Source organism: Giraffa tippelskirchi, chromosome 9, assembly GCF_054371585.1.
Source record: "Giraffa tippelskirchi isolate mGirTip1 chromosome 9, T2T-mGirTip1v1.2.pri, whole genome shotgun sequence".
Taxonomy (NCBI): domain Eukaryota; kingdom Metazoa; phylum Chordata; class Mammalia; order Artiodactyla; family Giraffidae; genus Giraffa; species Giraffa tippelskirchi.
In genome coordinates this window covers 84,192,897-84,217,353 of record NC_137283.1, presented here as the reverse complement: position 1 = coordinate 84,217,353, position 24,457 = coordinate 84,192,897, and the positions used below count along the sequence as shown (strand labels likewise).

Below are 24,457 nucleotides of genomic sequence, written 5' to 3'. Positions count from 1 at the left end.
GTTCTCTGTATCTGTGTCTCCATTCCTTCCCTGCAAATAGGTTCATTAGTACTATTTTTCTAGATTCTGTATCTATGTGTTAACATATGATATTCATTTTTCTCTTTCTGACTTACTCTACTCTGTATAACAGGTTCTAGGTTCATCCAACTCACTAGAACTGACTCAAATGCATTCTTTTTTTTATGGCTGAATTATATACCATTGTACATATGTATCACATCTTCTTTATCCATTCATCTGCTGATGGACATCTAGGTTGCTTCCATGTCCCAGCCATTGTAAATAGTGCTGCTATGAACACTAGGGGTGGGGGGTCGGGGGGTGGAATTCTCAGGTGGCACAGGGGTCAAGAACTCACTTGCTAATGCAAGAGGCATGTGTTCAATCCCCGGGTCCGGAAGATCCCCTGGAGTAGAAAATGGCAACCCACTCCAGCATTCTTGCCAGGAAAATTCCAGGGACAGAGGAGCCTGGTGGGCTACCATCCATGGGGTTGCAGAGTCTGACACAACTGAGCGCACACACACAACTACTATGAACACTGGGGTGCAAACATTTTTTCAATTATGGTTTTCTCAGGGTATATTCCCAGCAATGGGATTGCTGGGTCATATGGCAGTTTTATTCCTAGTTTTTAAAAGAATCTCCATACTGTTCTCCACAGTTGAAAAAGTTTTTATCAATTATATTTCAATGAGGTAAAAGATTATTGTGAAATAATACTATACACCAATATTGTTCAAATAATTTGTCCACCTTTCTTCTTACAAATAAAGGAATATAAAGGTCTTATTGTGCTTAAAAATAATCAAGATAGTTGTGAATTATTTGAATACACTGGATATATTAAATTGTATTTGAACTAAGTAAGACTCCCGATACACCTCAACATAGATTATAAAATAGAGAAATACCTGAACATTGAAGTTGAGACAAAATTTGAGCTCCTTCAAAGTCATGGCTTGTCATCTTTAAATTAGGCTTGATACAGCGAATAAAGCTTGCTCCCTAAAAGAATACAGGTACTTTAAAACATAATATATGCAGCATTCTTATTTTTCTAAGAATTCTAGCAACTTTCAGAGCATATCATTAAGTTATGAGCCTCTCTTAAAATAATCACTAAGGAACTTAAAACAATTAGCATACTTTTATAATGTAAAGCATTTATATAGTAGTATTACAAAATACTGTTTTATATTCGAGTGCCAAAGATTGTGTTATTGTAAAAAGAAAAGTCTTTCATAATAAAATATTTCAATATATTTAAACAATATATTTCATAGGATGACATGCATGTGATTATACTCCACATTTAAATGTATGTATGTGCTATGTTGCTGTGATAAGAAACTTCTCTATGACAAGATGAGCAAATAAAATTATGCCTCTTAAAATTTAGGCCAAAGTGTTAAAAAACAAAAGTCAACTTTTCTCATCATTCTATTTTAGAAACATACAGTAGGTCCCTAAGTTGCACTACTGTACATCTTAAAGTTTCGTCAAATGATATGTATTTTAAAAAGCTTAAAGGCATTCATTTAGAATCAGTTATCAGGATATGGTGAATGAGGCAGTGAGAACACTGCAATGTACACAGTGAAACTGTTGGGAACTGAAGCTAATACACTGAACATCAAGTAACAGCTTCTCTTCCAAGTAGTCACACCCTGCAAAGCTGAACAGTTATAGTTATATCAACAATAATGCTCACTGAAAGTGCTTTTAGATACTTTTTAGAAAAGCCTTAAAAAAAAATACCCCACAACTATATCCTAATCATTTTATAGTAGCATCATATTTGGGTGATAAAAATAAAATACCTCATCAGATTTGGTTTTCAAAGATTTGGTTGTCCTTAAGAGATAAATATTTGCAAACAATGAAGATATTTAAGACAATTTCTTAATGGCTTCAAAAGCAAGTCTAATAATAAATTAAGCAATGATAGCACAGAGAATAAATATTTGGCTTTTCAAAATGACTACTTGAAAATGAAGAGTATTTAGTTAAGTTCTGTGGATTTGTTTAAAAAGTAATCTCCCGAAGTCATGCCTCATTAACATAAGCCACATATCAAATTTCTTTCCATGGTGAATTTTCTTTAAAAAAACAGAGGGAATTAAAATGTCCAGTTTTTTTAAAAGTTTCCAAGGAACTACTGCTTCTATTATACGGCATAAAAATACTACATCCATTTTTTCCATATCAACATTGTCATGCTGGAGAATTTTACCACCAGAGAAATGAAATGAAAATGAATTACATGCACTGTCTTTAATCCTAAAAAATACATCTTCCTTCTCTATAATAACTAATTATTTTCACTCTCCTGAAGCGACAGCATAATCTTAATAACATTCAGAGAATTCTATATGTTTATAAAACAGTTTGACCAAACCTAACCAAAATGACAACCATTTTAAAAACTGATTTTCTTTCAATGAGGAAATTTGGTTTTAAATAAATTTTTAATTATTCCAGGTTTACTGCGCTTATTTTAATAATTAACTAATAGTAGTTCAAGAGGGCCATTTAAAAACCCTGTGTTTTTTTTTTAAGTATACTCACTGTACTTCGAAGTTTATCCAGAAGCAAATTTAACTGTGTCTGTAGAAGAAATCATTTCATTACTTCAGAAAGCAAAACTACACAATACCATAAGTAAAAATTAGCTTTTCAACATTAGAATAAAATAACATGCAATAATGCTCATCCACAACATGTTACAATTTAACAGCTCTACACAATCTCTTTAACAGATAGCAACATGCAAAAGCATACAGCTAATACATAACACCAAGGACAATAACTTAAATATACAGAACTTGTGTAATTAAAAGACTGAAAATTAGCATTACTAGAAAACATACATGCACACTTGGAGGTGGGGTGAATGAGGAAAAAGTATACAGGCAATGAAAGAAGTAAATGAAAATGCGGGTGTGACGCATTCAAAAAGGAATCGATGGAGCAGTATGTGAACGCGTGGCAAGCTGCGTGTAGCTTGTGTCACACTCCATTAAGAACTAGGGTATGTTTAAAACATCCACTCATGCTATATATTAGAATTGTTTTATGTAACACCTATCAGAAATGAAACTGACCTGCCTACTTGTTGAAAGCCTCTTCACTGTGTTAAAACCTCTCATTTCAATTATTTTTAAAGGCTAGGACAATTTTCTCAAAGTAAAATTCACAATGGACACTATAAGTAGTTACTGTGCTTTCCTTTTTAAAATAATATTAAGTGATTATTATTTACTCTGGCTCAATACATTAAAATCATGTATTTGCTTTACTTCTCTGCAAAGTAAATTGTGTAAAATTGTTATACTGATTTTATACTGGGATGCTTATTGTACTACTTAACAAGAGATAAATTAACATATCTATTCATAGCTATATTTAGTAATAATAATAGGTATAATTTACTGAATGCTTTCTATGAGTGAGGCACTGCTCAAAGCTTTTCACAGGTACTATCAAGTTTAATCTGCACAACTCTAGAGATGTATTAGTCTCATTTTACAGGCAAAAGCATTGAGGCCCAGAGAGATAAATTATTTGCCAAGATCATGGAGCTAGTAATGGCAAAACCAAGATTCTAACAAGGGCCTGACACCAAGGTTCATCCTCTGAAGCATGATACTCCAGCACACTTCAGACATTATAGGCTCATATAAAAACAGAATGAATTTAGATTAAAAGAGGACACCCACTTATCTGGCTGCCACAGTCTTGACAACCTTAACCAGTCTGGACCAGCACACAAATGAAAAGCAAGTGTAAGAGCCACTAATTTGGAAAGAAAATGACTGTCACAAAGCCCATGGTTCCTAATCCATAGCACAGTATCCTCCCCCAAAATGGAGATAAAGTGAGAATGAAGAATAGAAGCAGCAAAAAGGAACTACAGTATCTGAGGGAAGGAGGAATGTCCAAAGACTAGTGGTCAAAGACCACGAGGCCTAATGGCCTTACGCAACTCATGCTTTATTTGTATTTTATTTTAAAACATACAGTTGTTCCTGTATATAATAAAAGAATAAAATTTTCATCAAAAAATTTACTTTTTCTAAAACACTAATAGTAAAAGAGTTATGTTTCAATAACCTGAAAATGTCACATTTCAGTGGAAAACCTCTGGTTCTCAGTGATGCTCAGTAATGTAAATGCTAGCCTGTTTTGTTTTACTGCCGCACATAACTTGAATTTAATTTAATAAACTATTCTACTATACTTAAAAATAAGAATTCCTATTAATATTTCATTTCAAAGCATCACAATCAGAACATTTTGAAATTTTATTATTAAATATTATTATTAAATGTTACAGCTTTTAGTTACAGTTTTCAAGTAGTCTGACGTACAAAATGCATCATATTGCATTTAAGCAATTTTAAGCACTTGAAGTCTTAACATAAAATACCTTAGTCCGAAGAATTTTAAGAATGTTTTTTATTTTGTTTACATAAACTGTCTAAAATTTCAAGTGTGTTCTTGCCAGTAATACTAATATATCATGTAGGAAAATACTTAATAAATGATCTCCATTTCATACAGGCTAATGTACTATTTTAAACCAATCTGTCAGCATGTGTTTATGTAGGAATTTTAGAATATCTAAATAAGAGAAAGAATACTCAAGAGAAGAAACTCATAATTAATTAACACAACTTATAACAGAGTTTAAGACCTTTTATTCGGTTACCTGGAAAATATGTTACAAGCTTTCTCTTATATCTATGCTTCAGCTTTTGTTTTATAACCATGATTTTATCAAGTTAGTTATTTAGAGCCCATTTCAGCCCACAGTGGATTTCAGGAAGCTTACATTGTCAGTATCCTAGTATTCTGAGTCTTAATTATTGTGCCTAATTAAATCATTTTTAATATTTGAAGTACACAAAATTAAAGGCATATGCGGTTTTCTTATAAACAGAACAAGACTGTGGAAATGTATAAGACAGAAATTAATTCTATTTATTTTATCTATTCATTATCATTTATTCATTAAAAGTGATACATAGTTTTTAAATTATCTTTTTATATGCAAAATACTCAACAGTTAGAACCAAACAGGAGTGTTCCATTTCTTAGACGCATCATGTGACAATTCCCTGTCAGACCTCAAGGAATAAACTCCTGATCCAACATCAGTGAAACAAATGAAGTGTTCTTCAGTGTTAAACAATATGAAGGGTTTGCCACACCAAGTATTTATCTTTTGTGGAAGTTATTAAAAGCTTTAATCAAGTTTTCGTGTAATATGCACACCCAGAATGCACTATGAGAGAAAACACATTAAAAATGCACTACAAACTGAACCACTAACGGAGCCGGGCGTTAACGCGGCGGCCGCTCTGTTAAGGAGGAGTCCACGAAGGTGATCATTTACCTGAAGCCCCTGGCAGTGCCTGCTTTTCCTCTCTCAACTCAACTAGGCCTCTCTAGCCATCTCGAGCTGGACTACTCCAGCTAAAACAAAACTGCGGAATGAGGAAGGAAACAGAAAACACGTGGGAAAGAGAAGGTGTGAAGGTCAACCAGACAGTCAGCAGAAGCAAGAACATTAGGAGAAGCAATCAGACATGTCAAGCACCAAGGAAGAACACGTTCATCAAATTACAAGATTTCTCTATGTTCCTACTTTATGTTCTTTTGTATACAAACATCAACAATTCAGGATCTGCTCTTTGAATCTCAGTCATGGGATTCCTCAGAGTGAACTACATTATCCACTAGTGTAAAACACAATTTTTTTAATGCAGTAAGAAAAAAAAAAATTCTAGCAATACATTTAACACAAATACCTTAAACTTGTTTCCCACACTGATGAAGCTAAGTTTTCCTGCTTTTTGCTTAGTGTCTTTGTTGTTATTTGTGGATGATTCAAATAATTCCCGGACAAATTTATCCCTGGATTCACATATTAAGGACTCAAGAGACATATGTAAAGCGTCATTATTTTTTTCCACAAACTGAGTCTGAAAAATAAAGCAGACAGGAATGATTCAGTCCATCTTGTGGTAATATTCCTTACACGGTGCTGTCTGACAGAACACTCTGAGGTAACAGAAATGCTCTGCGTCGGCGCTGTCCAATACAGCCACCTCCAGCCACGGCAACATCAGGCACATGAGATGTGGCCAGTGTCCTGAGGAACTGAATTTTAAATTTTGCTTAACTTTAGAAAGCCAGATGTGGCTAGATACTACCGTATTGCACAGCGCAGCTTTAACATCAAACGGTTTTCTCCCTGTAAACATTCTACTCACTGTTTCATAGCACACGGCCCCGGCAAAATGCCTGATGATGAAGCCTTCATCGTCACGGATGTTCCTGTGAACTGCCAGCTTAGACTTTCTAGGAATCTGAAAATCAATACATACATCAGTCATTAAATTATCAAAAATATACAACGTTAATAACTCCCTTTAGAAAACATCTGGGATGTGACATACTTAAAATCAGAAAGGGAGTTTTTATACTATATACAATTATATTGCTCCTTAAGTAAGCCTTAATGTACCAGTAAAATCTAGCAAATATTTTTGGTTATAATCTCTTAGGAAGAAAAAACGGAGTAAGACCCAAAACAAAACAAAACCACACTATTTAGAAGCACATGCAAAACACAGCAGGCAAAGTTAACTATAAAGTTAACTATGTCTAAAGTAGCAGCTGCTGAATTGTCATCTGGAGCACTTTTAAACCACCAAACCATTTACATGAGCTGACTCCTAGGTGTGACCAAGGTGGAGAAGCACTGTTCTATAGAAACACCTGAAATAAGCACACGGACTCACCTACTGATTTTAGCCATACATCCTAACACTCTTACATAATGAGACCGAATCTATTTGAAGAAAACAAAATCACTTTCTGGTTGTACTATCATTATAATAGCTCATTCTGGTATCGTTTCTAAGTTTCCAAAATAAAAGTTCACCTCTGACCCTAATGGCCTAAGGTTAAGAAAGACAATCTCATTTAAAAATGAAAAAGCTAAGACCCCAGAACCTCACCAGGCTTCTCCTGGGTGACAGAGCTGGCAGAGCACAGAGCCTCCCCTCTGCGTGGCAGCCAACACCACGAGTCAGTGGGTGGCCCTGGGATCAAGATGCCAGCCTGATGCCCAAACCCAACCCTTTCTCTCTGTTCTAGGAAAGGAGGTCAGCTGCCCTCTCCATGCACGGGGAAGCAAGCAGGAGCAACAGCAAAGGATTACTATGAGCATTGTGCTGTGTTGTGCTTAGTCGCTCAGTCATATCTGACTCTTTGTGACCCCGTGGACTGTAGCCCGCCAGGCTCCTCTGTCCATGGGGATTCTCCAGGCAAGAATGCTGGAGTAGGTTGCCATGCCCTCCTCCAGGGGATCTTCCCAACCCAGGGATTGAACCCAGGTCTCCTACATAGCAGGCAGATTCTTTACCATCTGAGCCACCAGGGAAGCCCGTTATGAGGATTAAATAAAGGAATTCAAGGAAGATGCTTAGAATGCGCCTGGCACAGGGTAAGTAATTCAATAAACAGTTATCATTATTTTTATTTTCAAAGAAATACAACAAAAGTAGTAAACCGTACAAATTAGAATTTACTGTTGTGTTCTTGTTCTCTTTTGAGGAAAGTGACCAAAGCCCATTCCAGATTCTTTCATTGGCTGTCCTTGGAGCCTTATGTCTCTGAAACCCTGGTCACAGTTTGTTGACCAGCAGTCAGTACTCTTGGCAAAAGTGACTGTGCATCCAGACTGGTCCTCATAGAGAGCAGTGAATAAACAGGACTGGATATATGTCTTCAATCTTAAAAGTTTTACTGGGGACACATACTGTTTTATTTCTATCTCCACTGAAGTAAAGATAGGCAGCCTTCACATCCCAAGATTTATTTAAGCATACAGAAGAACTGCAAGCCGATGGAGCAGGTGGTTGTGGGATGCAGTCTCCAGAAAAGGTTAGCATAATTACATCAGCTTTTTCAGTAAATGCCTTCAACCTGCTTGTGTTATTGATTTAGTTAATAATGTATGGAAACAGGAATATCAGCTTTCATTCACTTGAACTCCTGGACCCATCAGCAATGACTGTTATACTATGCCACATCCTCAAAACTGTAACAGTATAGGAGGCAACTGCAACTCTGAACAGCTTTTCTCTTCTCTTCCTTCTTCCTTCCTCCCTGCCTTTGTTGTTCTAAGATGAGGCAGCACCTATCTACATGGGTGAAATTAACATCCACATTTCTCTGTGCCACTCCGCCCTTTCTGGGCACAAGGATGGAGTTGTGTTTGGATTATGTAAGGGGATGTCGGTTGAGTGTAAAGACAAACACACAGCTAGTTAAACACAGAAAACAGCTTCAGAGCCGCACGTGCCAACCTTATGGAGAACAGCCCTACTGGTCACCACCACCAGCGGGGATTCAAGCACAGCTCTGTGACACAACAGCAGTCTAGAGAACCAGGTCTTCTGACCCTTTCTGGAAGAGTACTTCGCATTTATTTCTCTCTGTGTCTCTTTTTGTCTCTCCCTGTGTCTGTTTTACCCTTCAGCTAATTCTTCTGTTGCTCCAGCTTCTATGACCCTCTCTGAGTACAATTTCCATTCAAAACTCCTAAAGAAAGAGCATCAAAATGAAATTACTGATGATTACATGAATTGCTTCTACCAGTCAGACTCTTAGCCACAAGCTTTGCTGGTTTTACAAATGTGCAGACAGGTGGCTGCATGTGACTCTAGGTCCTAACCCCTGGGAAGTGATCCAATTCACATGATACAGAACAGAGTGACTGATGGTCACTTCATCCAGAAGGGAGAACATAACAACAGTACATAAATGTACAAAAAAATGTACATAAATCTTTTTGTACATCTTAGGAGAAATGTATTTTATATCCAGCTAAAAGGGCCTTGATTAGATAGATCAGCAGCAGCAAAAATATACAGATGTAAATTAATGGTCATCTATAGAAGACACTGTGCTGGATTAACTACAGAAGATGCATGTAGTTGTTCAAAGCCTTATATAACTTAGGATTCTAATTATCTCATCTCTAACATCTAGCACATCTTTCTGCAAGTTTCTCTTCCAAGCAGAGCCTCAGTTTTGAAATGACAAACTCACAGAGAGTCGGAAATGGTCTTTGTGCTTCTGGTGAACTGCAGAGGTGAAGTGTTGATCACTTGGCTGGGGAAGGCGATTTTCTTCGTCCAAAATATCCAATATTCCCACTAATTTTGCTTCAATTATATCTATTTCAAAAAATTCAAATATGACAGGGTAAAAACATAACACTTAAAACTTACTGATCACAAATTTTGAGGGCTGGTCAGAAACAAAGTACATGATTCCACAAGTACTGTTTTCTCTCAAAAGCTACAGAGAGCAAATGAATTTTATTTTACATCTGGCAATTTATTAGACAGTAACATCATATACTGAACACAGTTTAGAAAACAACTCCATAAAGAAAACGACTAATGTTAACCATTTTGTCTGTAAGCTAGGACAGAGGCCAAAGAGCCAGCAATCTTTCTCTCCCAGATGACCTCTATATTCGAAATGAAGTAAAACTACAGAAGCTTTTGTAAGCTTAGGTTTTTAAAACTACTTAGAGATATGGATTCAAAAACTTTCCAGCAAAACTTCCACAACAACACATATTTATGCTCCTTCCATTCATATGTTTTGAATTTACTGCCTGTCCAAAATAACTACAAAACATAAGCTGCTTAAATGCTTTGGATAGAACTGTTAAATGGGACAGTTTCTAAAAGACAGGAATTAGGAACAAGATGGCGGAGGAGTAGGTGGACGTGGAGTACATCTCTCTCCACGGATACATCAGGAATAAACCTCCAGACACAGAAGTGCATGCAGAACACCAGCTGAGAGCAGACTGGAGTACGTGACCAGTGGAAAAGAATATATAAAACCACGCAAAACTCGGTAGGACGAAGGAACTACGGGGAAACACAGGAGTGTTAGTAGGAATGGATCTGCCCTTGGCGGGTGGGGGAAACTGATGCAGGGGTCTGATCCCCACATCGGGGCAACTGTCTGAGTCAGAGGAGAAACATTTAAGGCTGGGAGTGAAACAGCTGATCTGCGGCAGCCTAAATGGAATGAGAATCACAGGCCTTGCCGCAGCCGTACACACCCTAGACAGGGACACAGGTCCCCTGGAAGGCGCAGTGACTGGGAGCTGGAGTTTAGGGATTGTGGAGCAATCCCAGGGCAAGGGTTGCTGTTGACTGCAGAGAGACGGATCGAGGGGATGTGAGGGAGAAGATCATGGTGGGAAATACCTGTGAAGGAAAGCCAGGCAGCCATGGAAGCAAGGCGATACAGCTGAGTCACACCTAGGGGGTGAAGCCACCACCATAGTCTCTCTCCCCCCACATGCCAGCATTGGCAGATGAACAATAGAGACGCTGGCCCATCAAACGCCTGACACACTGAGCTACAGAGAAGGACCCAACCCAGGGGGCCCCTCTATGTGCCTGACACCCCGAACAACAGAGAAGGACCCAGGCAAGGGAGCCTCTAAGTGCCTGAACTGGAGGAGCTATGGAGAAAGACTGGCCAAAGAGACCTTCTGATCGCCAGCTACAAGAGGCTTGACAAAAGACTCAGACAGGGCCATAACTCCTGCGGCGGGGGCAGTCCATGTCCCTGCACACTTGGCGCTGCCAGGGTCCCTGCAAGCCAAGCAGCTGCACCACCTTCATGCTCAACTCTCACCGCAGCAGAGCTGCCACAGGCAAAAAAGTCTTGAACCTATGCATGCAGGGTCACTTCGGTAGTGTCCGACTCTTTGAAACCCTGTAGACTGAGGCTTGCCAGGATTCTCTGTCAGGGCGGCAGGTTCTCCAGGCAAGAATACTGGAGTGTATTGGCCAATACTGGTTGCCATACCCTTCTACAGCATGATATTTCCCACTACCCTAGCTGCCAACTCCCCTGAGTTGGTGCTGCCAGAACCCCTGCGACCCAAGCGGCTGCACCACCTCCACACCTGGCCCTCACAGGGGCAAACCCAAGTCCTCCAGGGCAGCCTCAGGAGCAAACCCCAGTGGATGACCCACATGCAGAGGTGGAAATAAAACCACAGTTGAAACCCAGGGGCAGTGTGGCTGAGGAAAAAGACCCAAAACCCTCCCACCAGCTGTACAAGCTGCAGATTAAATCCATAGGATCAACTAGGCAGCCTCTGTGCCTGTGGAATATATAAAAGGACATTGAGAGCTCCCACAAAAGAAAACACACAGTTCTGCTAGCCGTGGACATTGAAGAGGAGAACACACAGGAGTAGGACCAGATTAGAATCTGAGCTGCCCCCACAGCAGGTCCAGAGCTCAGCACAGTGTTAGCTGGCATCCTATGGAGGTGAGGTGGACTGTGACTCCCAGCAAGGGAGAGGACTCTGACAGCAGCAACTCAAGAAAAACATTTATTATTCTTATGTTTGACTTATTCTGCAGATTCTCTTGGATTTTTTTTCTTTTTTTCCCCCTTCCCCCCCTCTGCTGTAGTTGTTGACTTTATTGGCACTACGAAATCTATTAAAGGTTTTCAGCTTACTTTTTTCCTCAGTTACATTTTTTATTATTGTTATAAACCTCTGCCTCTATGTTGGGCTTTTTCAGTTTTGTGGAGTTTTCCTCTATTTTTTTTTCTTTTCTAATTTTTTAATTTTTTAAACCTATTATTATTTTTCCTACATTTATCCCTCTGTTTGATTTTCCTACTGTTCTTTTCCCCTTGCAGTTAATCTTTAATATATATAAATCTTCTTTATTTACCTTTACTTAACTTTGTATATCTATTCTCTCTTTCTTTTCTTTCTTACCTTACCTCTCAACATATTTGTTAGTTTTATTTTCATTGTTTTATTCCCCAATTGGCATCTCACTTTAGTTTGTTTTCCAGTTTGTGCTTCAGTTAGTATTGTTTTGGTAGATATAATTTTTGGTTTCCTTTGTTCGCCAGGTCAATCTATTGTACTTTATTTTTGTTGGAATGTTTTGATTTTGCTTATGGGTATAAATGTATTTGTGTTTATTCAGTCAATTTTCAGCGTATTTTTTTCCTCAGTTACATTTTTTATTATTGTTATAAACCTCTGGCTCTGCATTGGGCTTTTGCAGTTCTGTGAAGCTTTCCTTTTTCTTTCTTCTTCACTTTTTTTTCTTTTCTTTTTTATAATTATTAATTTTTTTAAAACCTATTATGTTTTCTACATTTATTCCTTTGTTTGCCTTTCCTACTAATGTCATAACTAATTACTTGTGGAATCTTCGTTCCTGACCAAAGACAAGCCCTGAGCCTTTGGAGTGGGAGCACTGACTCCAAGAGCCTAGACTAACCGTAAGGAGTATCAAATAGTGACAACTCACGCAAAGGAAACCACTTGAATACAAGACCCAGCATCACCCAACCACCAGTAGCACCCTGTGCAGGATGCCTCATCTAAACAACAAACAAAACAAAAATACAAACCCAATCATCAGCAGACAGGATTACCACCTCACTCAGCCTTGTCCATCGGAGGAAAAAGAAAGAAAGAAAGAAACAAACAAACAAAAACTCAGCACAAATCTCACCCTATATGAAGCTCACACAAATCAATGGACCAAATTTAGGAGGGCAGAAACCAAAAGGAAGAAAGAATTCAACCTTGAAGCCTGTAAAAAGGAGACCTTAAATACAGTAAGTTAAAAAAAAAAATAATGAAAAGGCCGGGAATTACTACACAAATGAAGGAACAAACTAGAAATGCAGAAGTCCAAATATATGAAGAGGAAATACGCAAACTACCTGAAAAAGAATTCAGAATAATAATAGTAAAGATGATCAAAAACCTTGAAAACAAAGTGGAGAAAATGTAGGAATCAATTAACAAACATCTAGAAGAATTAAAGAATAAACATACAGAAACAAACAACACATTTACTGAAATTAAAAATACTCTAGAAAGAATCAATGCCAGAATATCTGAGACAGAAGAACAAATCAATGAGCTAGAAGATAAAATGGTGGCAATAACTTCTGACGAGCAGAATAAAGTAAAAAGAATGAAAAGAACTGAGGACAGTCTCAGAGACTCTGGGACAATATCAAAAGCACCAACAATGGAATTCAACATTCGAAGAAGAAGAGAAAAAAAATTGTGAGAAAATTTCTGAAGAGATTATAATTGAAAATTTCCTCAACATGGAAAAGGAAATAGTCAATCAAGTCCAAAAGGCACAAAGAGTCCCACACAGCATAAACCCAAGGAGAAGCACACCAAGACACATACTAATGCAACTAACAAAGACTAAACACAATGAAAGAATATTAAAGCAGCAAGGGAGAAGCAACAAGTAACACACAAGGGAAACCCCATATGCGTAACAGCTGATCTTTCAGCAGAAACTCTGCAGGCCAGAAAGGAATAGCAGGATATATTTAAAGTACTGAAAGGGAAAAATCTACAACCAAGGTTACTGTACCCAGCAAGGATCTCATTCAAAATTGATGGAGAAATAAAAAGGTTTTCAAACAAGCAAAAGTAAAGAGAATTCTGTACGACCAAACCAGCTTTACAACAAATGTTAACGGGACTTATATAGTCAAGAAATGCAAGAGAAAAAGATCTACAAAATCAACCCCAAACAATTAAGAAAGTGGCAATAGGAACATATATATCAATAATTACTTTAAATGTAAATGGATTAAATGCTCCAACCAAAAGACACAGGCTGGCTGAATGGATACAAAAACAAGACCCATATATATGCTCACTACAAGAAACCCACTTCAGACCTAAAGACACATATAGACTGAAAGTGAGAGGATGGAAAAATACATTCCATGCAAATGGAAAGCAAAAGAAAACTGGAGTAGCAATCCTCATATCAGACAAAACAGACCTTAAAATAAAGAAGATTACAAGAGATAAGGAAGGACACCACATAATGATCAAGGGATCAATCCAAGAGGAAGACCTAACAATTATAAATATCTATGCACCCAACATAGGAGCACCTCAATACATAAGACAAACATTAACAGATACAAAAGGAGAAATTGACAGTAACAGAAAAATACTAGGAGACTTTTAACACCGCACTCACACCAATGGACAGATCATCAAAACAGAAAATTAATAAGGAAACACAAGTCTTAAATGATACATTAGATGAGATGGATCTCATTGATATCTTTAGCATGTTCCATCCAAATGCATAAGAATACACCTTCTTCTCAAGTGGAGATGGAACATTCTCCAGGATAAACCATATCTTGGGTCACAAATCAAACCTCAGTAAATTTAAGAAAATTGAAATCATATCAAGCATCTTCTCCGACCACAATGCTATGAGACTAGATATCAATTACAAGAAAAAAACTGTAAGAAACACAGACACATGGAGATTAAACAACACATTTCTAAATAACCAACAGGTTACTGATAAAGTTAAAAGGGAAATCAAAAAATTTCTAGAAACAAATGACAATGAAAACACAACAACTCAAAACCTATGGGATGCAGCAAAAGCAGTTCTAAGAGGGAAGTTTATAGCAATACAATCCTACCTCAAGAAACAAAAATAGAGAATAGACAGCCTGACTTTACACCTAAAACAACTGGAAAAAGGAAAAAAAATTAGCAGAAGGAAAGAAATCATAAATATCAAAGCAGAAATAAATGAAAAAGAAATGAAAGAAACAATTGTAAAGATTAATAAAATTAAAAGGTGGTTCTTTGAGAAAATAAACAAAATTGACAAACCTTTACCCAAGGTCATCAAGAAAAAAAGAGAGAAGAATCAAATCAACAAAAGTCAGAAATGAAAAAGGAGAGGTTGCAACAGACAAGATGCAGAAATACAAAGGATTATAAGAGACTATTATGAACAACTGTATGGCAATAAAATGGATAACCTGGGGGAAATGGAAAGATTCTTAGAAAAATTCAATCTTCCAAGACTGAACCAGGAAGACATAGAAAGTATGAACAACCCAATTACAAGTACTGAACTTGAAGCTGTGATCAAAAGTCTCCCAAAAAACAAAAGCCCAGGACCAGATGGCTTCACAGAAGAATTCTATCAAACATTTAGAGAAGCGCTAATGCCTATCCTTCTAAAACTCTTTCAAAAACTTGCAGAGGAAGGAACACATCCAAACTCATTCTACAAGGCCACCATCATCTTGATAACAAAACCAGACAAAGACAACACGAAAAAAGAAAACTACAGGCCAATATCACTGGTGAACATAGATGCAAACATCTTCAACAAAATTTTAGCAAACAGAATTCAGCAACACATCAAAAAGCTCATACACAATGATGAAGCTGAGTTTATTCCAGGGATGAAAGGATTCTTCAATATACGCAAATCAATCAATGGGATACACCATATTAGCAAATCAAAAGATAAAAACCATATGATAATCTCAATAGATGCAGAAAAAGCCTTTGACAAAATTCAGCACCCACTTATGATTAAAACTCTTCAAATAATGCGCATAGAAGGAACTTACCTCAACATAGTAAAGGCCATTATATGACAAGCCTACAGCAAACATTATTCTCAATGGTGAAAAACTGAAAGCATTCCCCCTAAGATCAGGAACAAGACAAGGGTGTCCACTTTCCCCATTATTATTCAACATAGTTCTGGAAGTTCTAGCTACAGCAATTAGAGAAGAAAAGGAAGTAAAAGGAATCCAACTGGAAAAGTAGTAAAGCTCTCACTCTTTGCAGATTACATGATACTGTATATAGAAAACCCTAAATATAGTATCAGAAAATTACTAGAGCTAATCAGTGAATTTAGCAAAGTTGCAGGATACAAAATCAATACACAGAAATCACTTGCATTTCTATATACTAACAATGAAAAATCGGAAAGAACAATTAAGGAATCAATGCCATTCACCACTGCAACAAAAAGAATTATATATCCAGGAATGAACTTACTAAGGAGACAAAAGAACTGTACACAAAAAATTATAAGACACTAATGAAAGAAATCAAAGATGATATAAACAGATGGAAAGCTATTCCATGTTCCTGGGTAGGAAGAATCAATATTGTGAAAATGAGTACACTACCAAATGCAATCTACAGATTCAATGTGATTCCTATCAAATTACCAATGACATTTTTCACAGAACTAGAACAAAAAGTTTCACAATTCATATGGAAACACAAAAGATCCCAAATAGCCAAAGAAGTCTTGAGAAAGAAGAATGGAGCTGGAGGAATCAACCTTCCTGACTTCAGATTATACTACAAAGTTACAGTCATCAAGACAGTGTGGTACTGGCACAAAAACAGAAATAAGGACAAATGGAACAAGCTAGAAAGCCCAGAAATAAACCCATGCACTTAGGGGTACCTTATTTTTGATAAAGGAGTCAAGAATATACAATGAGGCAAAGACAGCCTCTTTAATAAATGGTGCTGGGAAAACTGGACAGCTACATGTAAAAGAATAAAATCAGAACACTTCCTAACATCATACAGAAAGATAAACCCAAAATGGGTTAAAGACCTAAATGTAAGACCAGAAACTATAAAACTCTTAGAGGAATACATAGGCAGAACACTCGATGACATAAATCAAACCAAGATCCTCTATGACCCACCTCCTAGAGTAATGGAAATAAAAACAAAAGTAAACAAGTGGGACCTGATTAAACTTAAAAGCTTTTGCACAGCAAAGGAAACTATAAGCAAGGTGCAAAGACAACCATCAGAATGGGAGAAAATAATAGCAAATGAAACAACTGACAAAGGATTAATTGTCAAAATATACAAGCAGCTTATACAACTCAATATCAGAAAAACAAACAACCCAATCAAACAGTGAGGAAAAGACCTAAACACACATTTCTCCAAGGAAGACATACAGGTGACTAATAAACACATGAAAAGATGCTCAACATCGCTCATTATCAGAGAAATGCAAATCAAAACCACAATGAGATTATCACCTCACACCAGTCAGAATGGCCATCATCAAAAAGTCTAGAAACAATAAATGCTGGAGAGGGTGTGGAGAAGAGGGAACGTTCTTGCACTGTTGGTGGGAATGTAAATTGATACAGCCACTATGGAAGACAGTATGGAGATTCCTTAAAAAACTAGGATTAAAACCACCATATGACCCAGCAATCCCACTTCTAGGCATATACCCTGAGGAAACCAAAATTGAAAAAGACACATGTATCCCATTGTTCACAGCAGCACTATTTACAATAGCTAGAACATGGAAGCAACCTAGATTTCCATTGACAGATGAATGGATAAAGAAGTTGTAGTACATATACACAATGGAATATTACTCAGCCATAAAAAGGAATGCCTTTGCGTCAGTTCTGATGAGGTGGATGAACCTAGAACCTATCATACAGAGTGAAGTAAGTCAGAAAGAGAAAGATAAATACCGTATTCTAACACATATGTGCGGAATCTAGATAAATGGTAATGAATTTACTTACAGAGCAGCAATGGAGAAACAGACAGAGATAGACTTGTGGACATGGGGAGAGAGGAGGACAGGGTGAGATGTATGGAAAGAGTAACACGGAAACTTATATTACCATATGTAAAATAGATAGCCAATGAGAATTTGCTATATGACTCAAGAAAGTCAAACAGGGGCTCTGTATCAACCTAGAGGGGTGGTATGGGGAGGGAGATGGGAGGGAGGGTCAAAAGGGAGGGGATATATGTATACCTATGGCTAATTCATGTTGAGGTTTAACAGAAAACAACAAAATTCTGTAAAGCAATTATCCTTCAATAAAAAAAATTAATAATTAAAAATAAATAAAAGTTACAGGACATAGGAAGAGAAATCAAGACTCTAACTGCACTGGTCAGAGAATGATACAATATGGGCAGTTAGTGGGGATGAAGGGGGGCATGATAACTGAGCTGTAAATGAGAGTATTCTGACAGATGCAGGACATGGAAGTGGGCAGAAAGGTAAATGGAAGGGGAAGAGTTCCAGCCAAGATATCCAATGACACAATCAGAGGCACAAAAATCTGAGAAAGGACAAGGTATGTGGAGGGATATGCTAAGTGGACCAGGCAGGATATGAAAGTCCTTTGAGAAGTTACATAAATGTAAAGTATTATTATTGTGACTGTGTTGTTGTTGTTATCACTGTTGTTCTATCTTGCCCAAATCTAGCACGAGTTACTGGCTCAATTGGCAAATTCCATTTTCACAGCAAGGCTTACCCAACAGCTGATTTTAGAGATCGGCCGGAAGGAAAAGATAGCCTGAGCACCAGGTGGGTGGCGACAGAGAAAGGTCTGTCTGCCAACAACAGACCAGGAAAGAGACTGTTCTCCTGCTGCGTGCTATTATATGGATGGGGCCTACTCAACTTGTGAGGCCGACTTGCATCCAGTTGGAGAGTACAGCCGATGTACAGAGAACAGAGACAAAGAACGGCAGACACAGAGCCAAGCCCCTGCAGCCCCGCAGGAACCTTGCTATACCACGGGCTTCCTCATGCCAAGTAAGAAATCCCTCCCCTGCTTAAACAGTTTGTTTCCTCCTTAACTTAGCCACGTGTTAACTGCTTAAGAAAGAAAATGCCCATCACAGTAAACAGAAGAAATTTTCAGAATACTTTCAGTATAGCGAAAGTATATGTGAAAAAATAATTTCCTAGCAGTACTGGAGAAGTAAAACCTCTCCTGAACACGACAGTTTCAAGTCCCATAACCAGGAGTATCAATCACAGAACACAGAAGAATGACTAGTGAAAACATTCACTATATCTTCCCATAATGCCCCAAAATGGAGTAAAAACAATACATACCTATACAGTCCTGATTATCCACATAATGCACTTCATTCACACCTAAACCTTCCTTTTGATAGAGTTCTTGTTCCTAGAAAGAAATAATCATAATCATAGATATGGAGATGCTGTGTGAGAGGAAACAGACTCACTGTTTGGTGCCAGATATAATCATAACACTGATTGATTATAGTCAGTGTACAAAGGTTCACACCAACTGATTCGGTGACTGAGACGTCTTACACAACGTTAGGGAAGAAAGATCCTTGCCCCAAAGGCAAGGTGAAATCACAACTTCAATGGCCAACATAACATACAATTTATGTATGTGGAGATGTTCCCTCACGGATAAGCACGCTTTCCCTGAAATACACTGGGTGCCAGGCACAGGGATCTGTTATTAATCACTCAAACCCAAGACAAGACCGGGGTGGGGGGCGGGGGGGGGATTTTATCACAGATGGGTGAGCAACGCAATGAGCTCACGGTTATGCATCTTTCTTATTTTTCCCCTTGAATGTTTAAATATTTCCTCCTAAGAGACACTCGAAAAGGTTTCTGTCATTCTAGGAGGCAGTGTCCACTTGAACTCAATCTGAATTTGAAATTCGCATTTTTATTATAAAGAACTGTTATAAACGTAAATCAAGACAGTCTCCTCTTCATGAAGTTTCTAGATAAAGCTTGCTGGGCTTGTAGGAAGGGAAGAATTAAGGCAGGTTAAGTGAGACGCATACATGCCAAACTTCACACGGTAATGGAAGGACTAAGGCAGCCAGAGGAAACATTTTCAGAGAAACTAGCTTAACTGCTAAATACTTGTTTTCACCTGTTTGTTTATGCCAGAGTTGGCTTAACTATAATATATAAGGAGAGGTATAAAAGTTGGAATGTGCTGGGAAACCTAAAAAGACAAAAACATAGTAAGAAAGGAGGAAAAGATGAATGGGATGGGAACAGGAAAGAGAGTATTTCACATTTCAAGTCCAGATACAGAGGGGAGCTCAGAAAACAGCAGTGCTAATATGAAGGGAACAGCGCTATGAACCGGCAGCCAGGAAGGTGGGGGTAGACCTGCAGAAGTCACTGAACTGCTGTGGTTTCTTCATCTGTAAAACCAAGGGCTGGACTAGATTAACGGAGTAATTTTGAATTCCCTTTAACTCTACCTGCTTCATTCAGGAAAATACATCTCAAACAGCTCAAAGGAAGGAAAGGGAAGAGTATTAGTAGGAAACAGTGGAAAATTCAAAATACAAGGTGAAAAATGGTGAGACTAATCACAAATCTGATCCAAAGTTACCTATGCTTACTGTGCACTCTGAAGTGTTACAAGAGAACTTTCCTAAGACCTGAGATTGTAAGTGCAGGACAGGCCCACAGTTACCTACTATGAGTAATAGTAGCAGGAAGTTCCTTACTGGACTAGAGACGGTGTCCGACCAAAAACACCCCGCTGGCAGGCCACTGGCAGCACACAGTGTAACCTGGCAGGGCTAGGAGGCAGGCCAGGCCAGTGCCCATGGAATCTCCCAACCTGGGGGCTCCGCTGCCATAGACAGAGAGAGGGTGGGCAGGTAACGAGTGGACAGAAGCAGAGACCCGGGGAAAAGAGGGAGGTGCCCAGGACAGGGGTGAGAGGAGACTGCTGATTGGCAGTGCAGGACAGCAGAATCAGGGAACGAAACAAGAATTTCAAGTCTAGTAAAAGTTACTAGTAAAAAGCAAGATACCCTCACTTCTGAGGAGGCGCCTATTTTAGAGTTTTTACTTAGCTTGGTCCCTAAGCCTCAGCTGTACCATCAACACTTAGGATGTGCCCCCATGGCCCACACAGGGTCTCTCTGATTCCCTGGGCCACCTTACATCACACTCCATCCATCCGAGTACCTGCAGTATATCTCTGTACCTTGAAATTTAAAATAGAGGGCTGTTCTTAAATCTAAATCGTACGTCAATTACCTCCTTCAGAATCCTTTCATTAAAAAATTGTTGAAGCTTTTCATTGCAATAGTTGATACAAAATTGTTCAAAACTGTTATGTTCAAAGTACTCTGAAAATAAAACCAGAATCAAGAGTCATCATTAGATCAACTTCACATTAATAAATTTAACTTAGGATAAAATTTTATTGTATCAATGCTTAATTTAACATTAGGTTAAAATGCACGTATAACTGTTTCATACTCCTCAAATGCTCTTATTTCAAGACTTAAATTTGATAGGCACTAAAATTAAGTATTAGAAACACCTCAGCTTGACAAAAAGTTGTTTGTTAGATAAATGTCATATAGTAAAAGATACAAAATATAAGTCACTTGTAATTAAAGTACAGGAGTTAAAGCAATCTAAATTGATGGGGAGGGAGGTGGGTGGGGGGTCCAGGAAGGGGAACACATGTAAACCCATGGCTGATTCATATCAATGTATGGCAAAAAACTATTACAATATTGTAAAGTAATTAGCCCCCAACTAAAATAAATAAATTTATAAAAATAAATAAATAAATAAATAAATAAATTGAAGAAAATGACTTAAAATGTAAGCACTTCATATTTTTCTGTATAATCTGTGAGATTATAATTAGAAAAAATATTATGGATACTAATGCATTTCTAAAATTAAGGGGTTGTATTACATTATTTCTAAGATCCTTGCAGCTTCAAAATGTTATGACTTTGTGTATTCACGTTCTGTGCCAAACCGGTGCAGACCAGGAAGCAAATGTCTGAAGACTATGAAATCTTAAGTCAGTAATGAGTGTTTCTCTAGCTCTGAACAAAAGGTAATGCTTTACTGTAAATTTCAAAATATATAGCACATCAAAAACAAAACTCTGCCCTTCCCAAAAATGTAAACACTCATATCTTCTCTTGGCAACTGCAAACAAATTACAAAGAACACCACTTGTGTACAGACAGAAGGAACGCCCAAACTGATAAAGCTCAATAAAAAAATGCTCAGAGTTACTTCAGAGATTTTTACATCATGGTCATTCCGAACAAAGCATTCAGACATCAGTGGCTCATTTCATTTCTGGTCATACACATCTACAATTCTTCTCACATATTTATCTTAATAGCTTACTCATTCAGTAGAAATTAATTGGAAATAGCTCTCTGTTGACAACTATGAATTTTTATATATAGTTATGAGTTTGGCCTGTGTGCTGAGTCAACTTGTACCCAGCTCTACGCTGGAGTCAGTGGTTTTAATGACTTAATTTTCTTTATCAGCAACACTGAAGACTTGATTCAGCTGTATTCATTTAAGAGTACTGAGACATGTCTACCCACAGTCGTTTCAATCAACATGTTTTAATTTAAGCATTAGCATAACCAAAATTCACAAGCTCTTCCTTTTTTCCTGAAACATTAGCTTCTTATTTAAATCATATTATGAAATGAAATGATAGTATGGACATATAACTGGAAATACATTAAGTGAAAGGTATTACAGGGAAAAAGGGGTTTTGAAATTTTATTTTAAACGTGTGGAAAAACTGGGTGTAAAAATATCAAGCAGATACAAACGCACAAACAAAATCATATTTACCAAACCCAGCAATATCCAGGACTCCGATGAAATAGGAGGATGTCTCGAAAGGGAAACACTGGTTTACTCTGTTCACCACGTGATCAAAAAGATGGCTATAGACAGTCTTTGCCAGGGCGTCCCGGGCATTGTTTGCCTGTTCCACTTTCAGGGGTACCCTGTAAAAGAAGACCGAGTCAACAGAAATTCCTCCTAGTAATATGTTATGGAAACAACATCAGGTTCCCAGGAACTGAGTATGCATAGTCAATGCGAAGGACAAAATAAATAGTTACAAAATGTCAGCTGTGAATGGAAACAAATAAATAAGGCCAAGTAGAGTACTGCAAGAGAATTATCTATAATTAGATTAAAGACCTATTATTGAGTAAGAGAATATTAGGCTCAAAAAATCTTTTTAACCTTAACTGTATACCTCACGGTACATGCTGAAAATACACAAAAAATTTCATGCTGAATACACAAAAAATTTATTCAGAGGAATAATCTTCCACGTGACTTTCTTAAATGCAAAAGAAACTGTGTTTAATTCCAGACAACTTTAAAGTTCAGTAATTTGGTTAACATTGTTTAGGGAAAAAAGAAAAAAAGTTTATCTTAAAATCCAAACTGTCCAACTCTACTCTTTCATCTAAGGATTAATAACTACACGGTATAACAGCATCAGACGCCGTAGATAGAGACACACGGTCGATGAACAGAGACTGCCACGCAAAAGAATTTCCAGACACTGTGCTAAATGCTGTCACAAAGCATACGGCGCTTCGGGAAAACCGAAAAAAAAATATCAAACTTCAAAAGTAACCTTAAAAGTCATTCAGGTCAGACCAATACTTGAATCTCTTCTCAACAGTGGTTTCCCAACTTATATTTCTTGCAGAAGAACCCTTTCCTAAAGGGACTCTTGTGTGGACACTCCATCCATAAAACAGAACTGCTTTAGAACACAGGGGAAATGGAGCTGAGGACCACACCCAGGGCTCTTACCAGCCTTCCCTCAGGCTCCAGAAGCGTCTCTTAAGGAAGCACACTACTGAAGGAACTACTATAAGCCCTCCTCACTGAGATTTTCTTCATCGTAACAATAACTGGGAATTAGCTTAGCAGAGAACCAGGCTAAACATACCTTGCTAATATTTCCCAAAATAAGTTACGGAATTTTCTGTGTAGCTAAAAGGGCTTTTTTTATCCTTACTTTTTAAATTTATTGAAATGTTTTGAAACAGTCCTTTGCCTTCCTCAGCAAGGAACAGACAGGCTCTGGCTCTTCCCCCACGTGGCGGGACTTGCAGGGAGCAATGAGCAGGGAACTTACTTGATCACTGTTCCTTTGGTGCCCCCTGCTGTTGTCAGCATGACTCTTGTAGTTAAACTTACACGAAGATCATCTTGATCCAGACCCAGTAATTCAGCACAATATTCCAATGACTGAGTAGATTTATTCTTCAGATTACAACCACCTGATGAAAACATGTTTTAATTTGCAATTAATAAACATTACACGAGATTTTCAAGATGCATTTCTTAGAAGTACACTTCACCGACATAAAGCTACGAACCAGACAAGGCTTGTTTGTGACTTTTAATTTCACCTCCCTTGTTCCGCACCCTTGTCAGACACTCATACTGCCAAGGTCACTGGACGACTCTCATTCAGGGCAGCCCATGACACAGTCCTTTCAGCCTGTGAATTTTAACCTATCACGGTTTCATTTTTCATGACCCTGCATGGGAAATATACTAATGATAGATTACAAACCTTGTTAATATATTAAATCTCTGGAGTAATAGAATGCCTTATCACTAAAACTCATATGACTGCAGAAAACGTTAAGGAGTAATTTCAGTGGTAAACGTCGTGAGGTCAGTGTGGGTGTGGATGTTTCTCTAGGGATGGATGTGAGTGTGTACACACACATGTGCTGGTGACACTCGGGGATGAAGGAGGAGGGTGAGGCGGCCATGGCTATTGTTTCTGAACATCATATCTATAGGTTCCTATTTATGGAGGCTGTTGCAAAATGCTTCTTATAGAAAGACGGCATACAACAGTGCTTTAGACTCTGGGCTGT

The 24,457-nt window shown here is 37.8% G+C and overlaps 1 protein-coding gene across 3 annotated transcripts in view; it reads right to left on the bottom strand.

The window, feature by feature from the left end:
- MYO6 (myosin VI) overlaps positions 1-24,457 on the bottom strand; it is a 155,842-nt gene that overhangs the window by 42,758 nt on the left and 88,627 nt on the right. For all 3 annotated transcript variants that reach the window (XM_081530828.1, XM_081530829.1, XM_081530827.1), the window contains exons 12-20: positions 23,701-23,845; positions 22,386-22,543; positions 20,793-20,884; positions 18,849-18,921; positions 9,133-9,260; positions 6,285-6,380; positions 5,820-5,993; positions 2,575-2,613; positions 918-1,011 (exon numbers count right to left, since the gene is read on the bottom strand). In XM_081530828.1, coding sequence (XP_081386954.1) covers positions 918-1,011; positions 2,575-2,613; positions 5,820-5,993; positions 6,285-6,380; positions 9,133-9,260; positions 18,849-18,921; positions 20,793-20,884; positions 22,386-22,543; positions 23,701-23,845 — 999 coding nt within the window. The remainder of the gene's footprint in view (positions 1-917; positions 1,012-2,574; positions 2,614-5,819; positions 5,994-6,284; positions 6,381-9,132; positions 9,261-18,848; positions 18,922-20,792; positions 20,885-22,385; positions 22,544-23,700; positions 23,846-24,457) is intronic.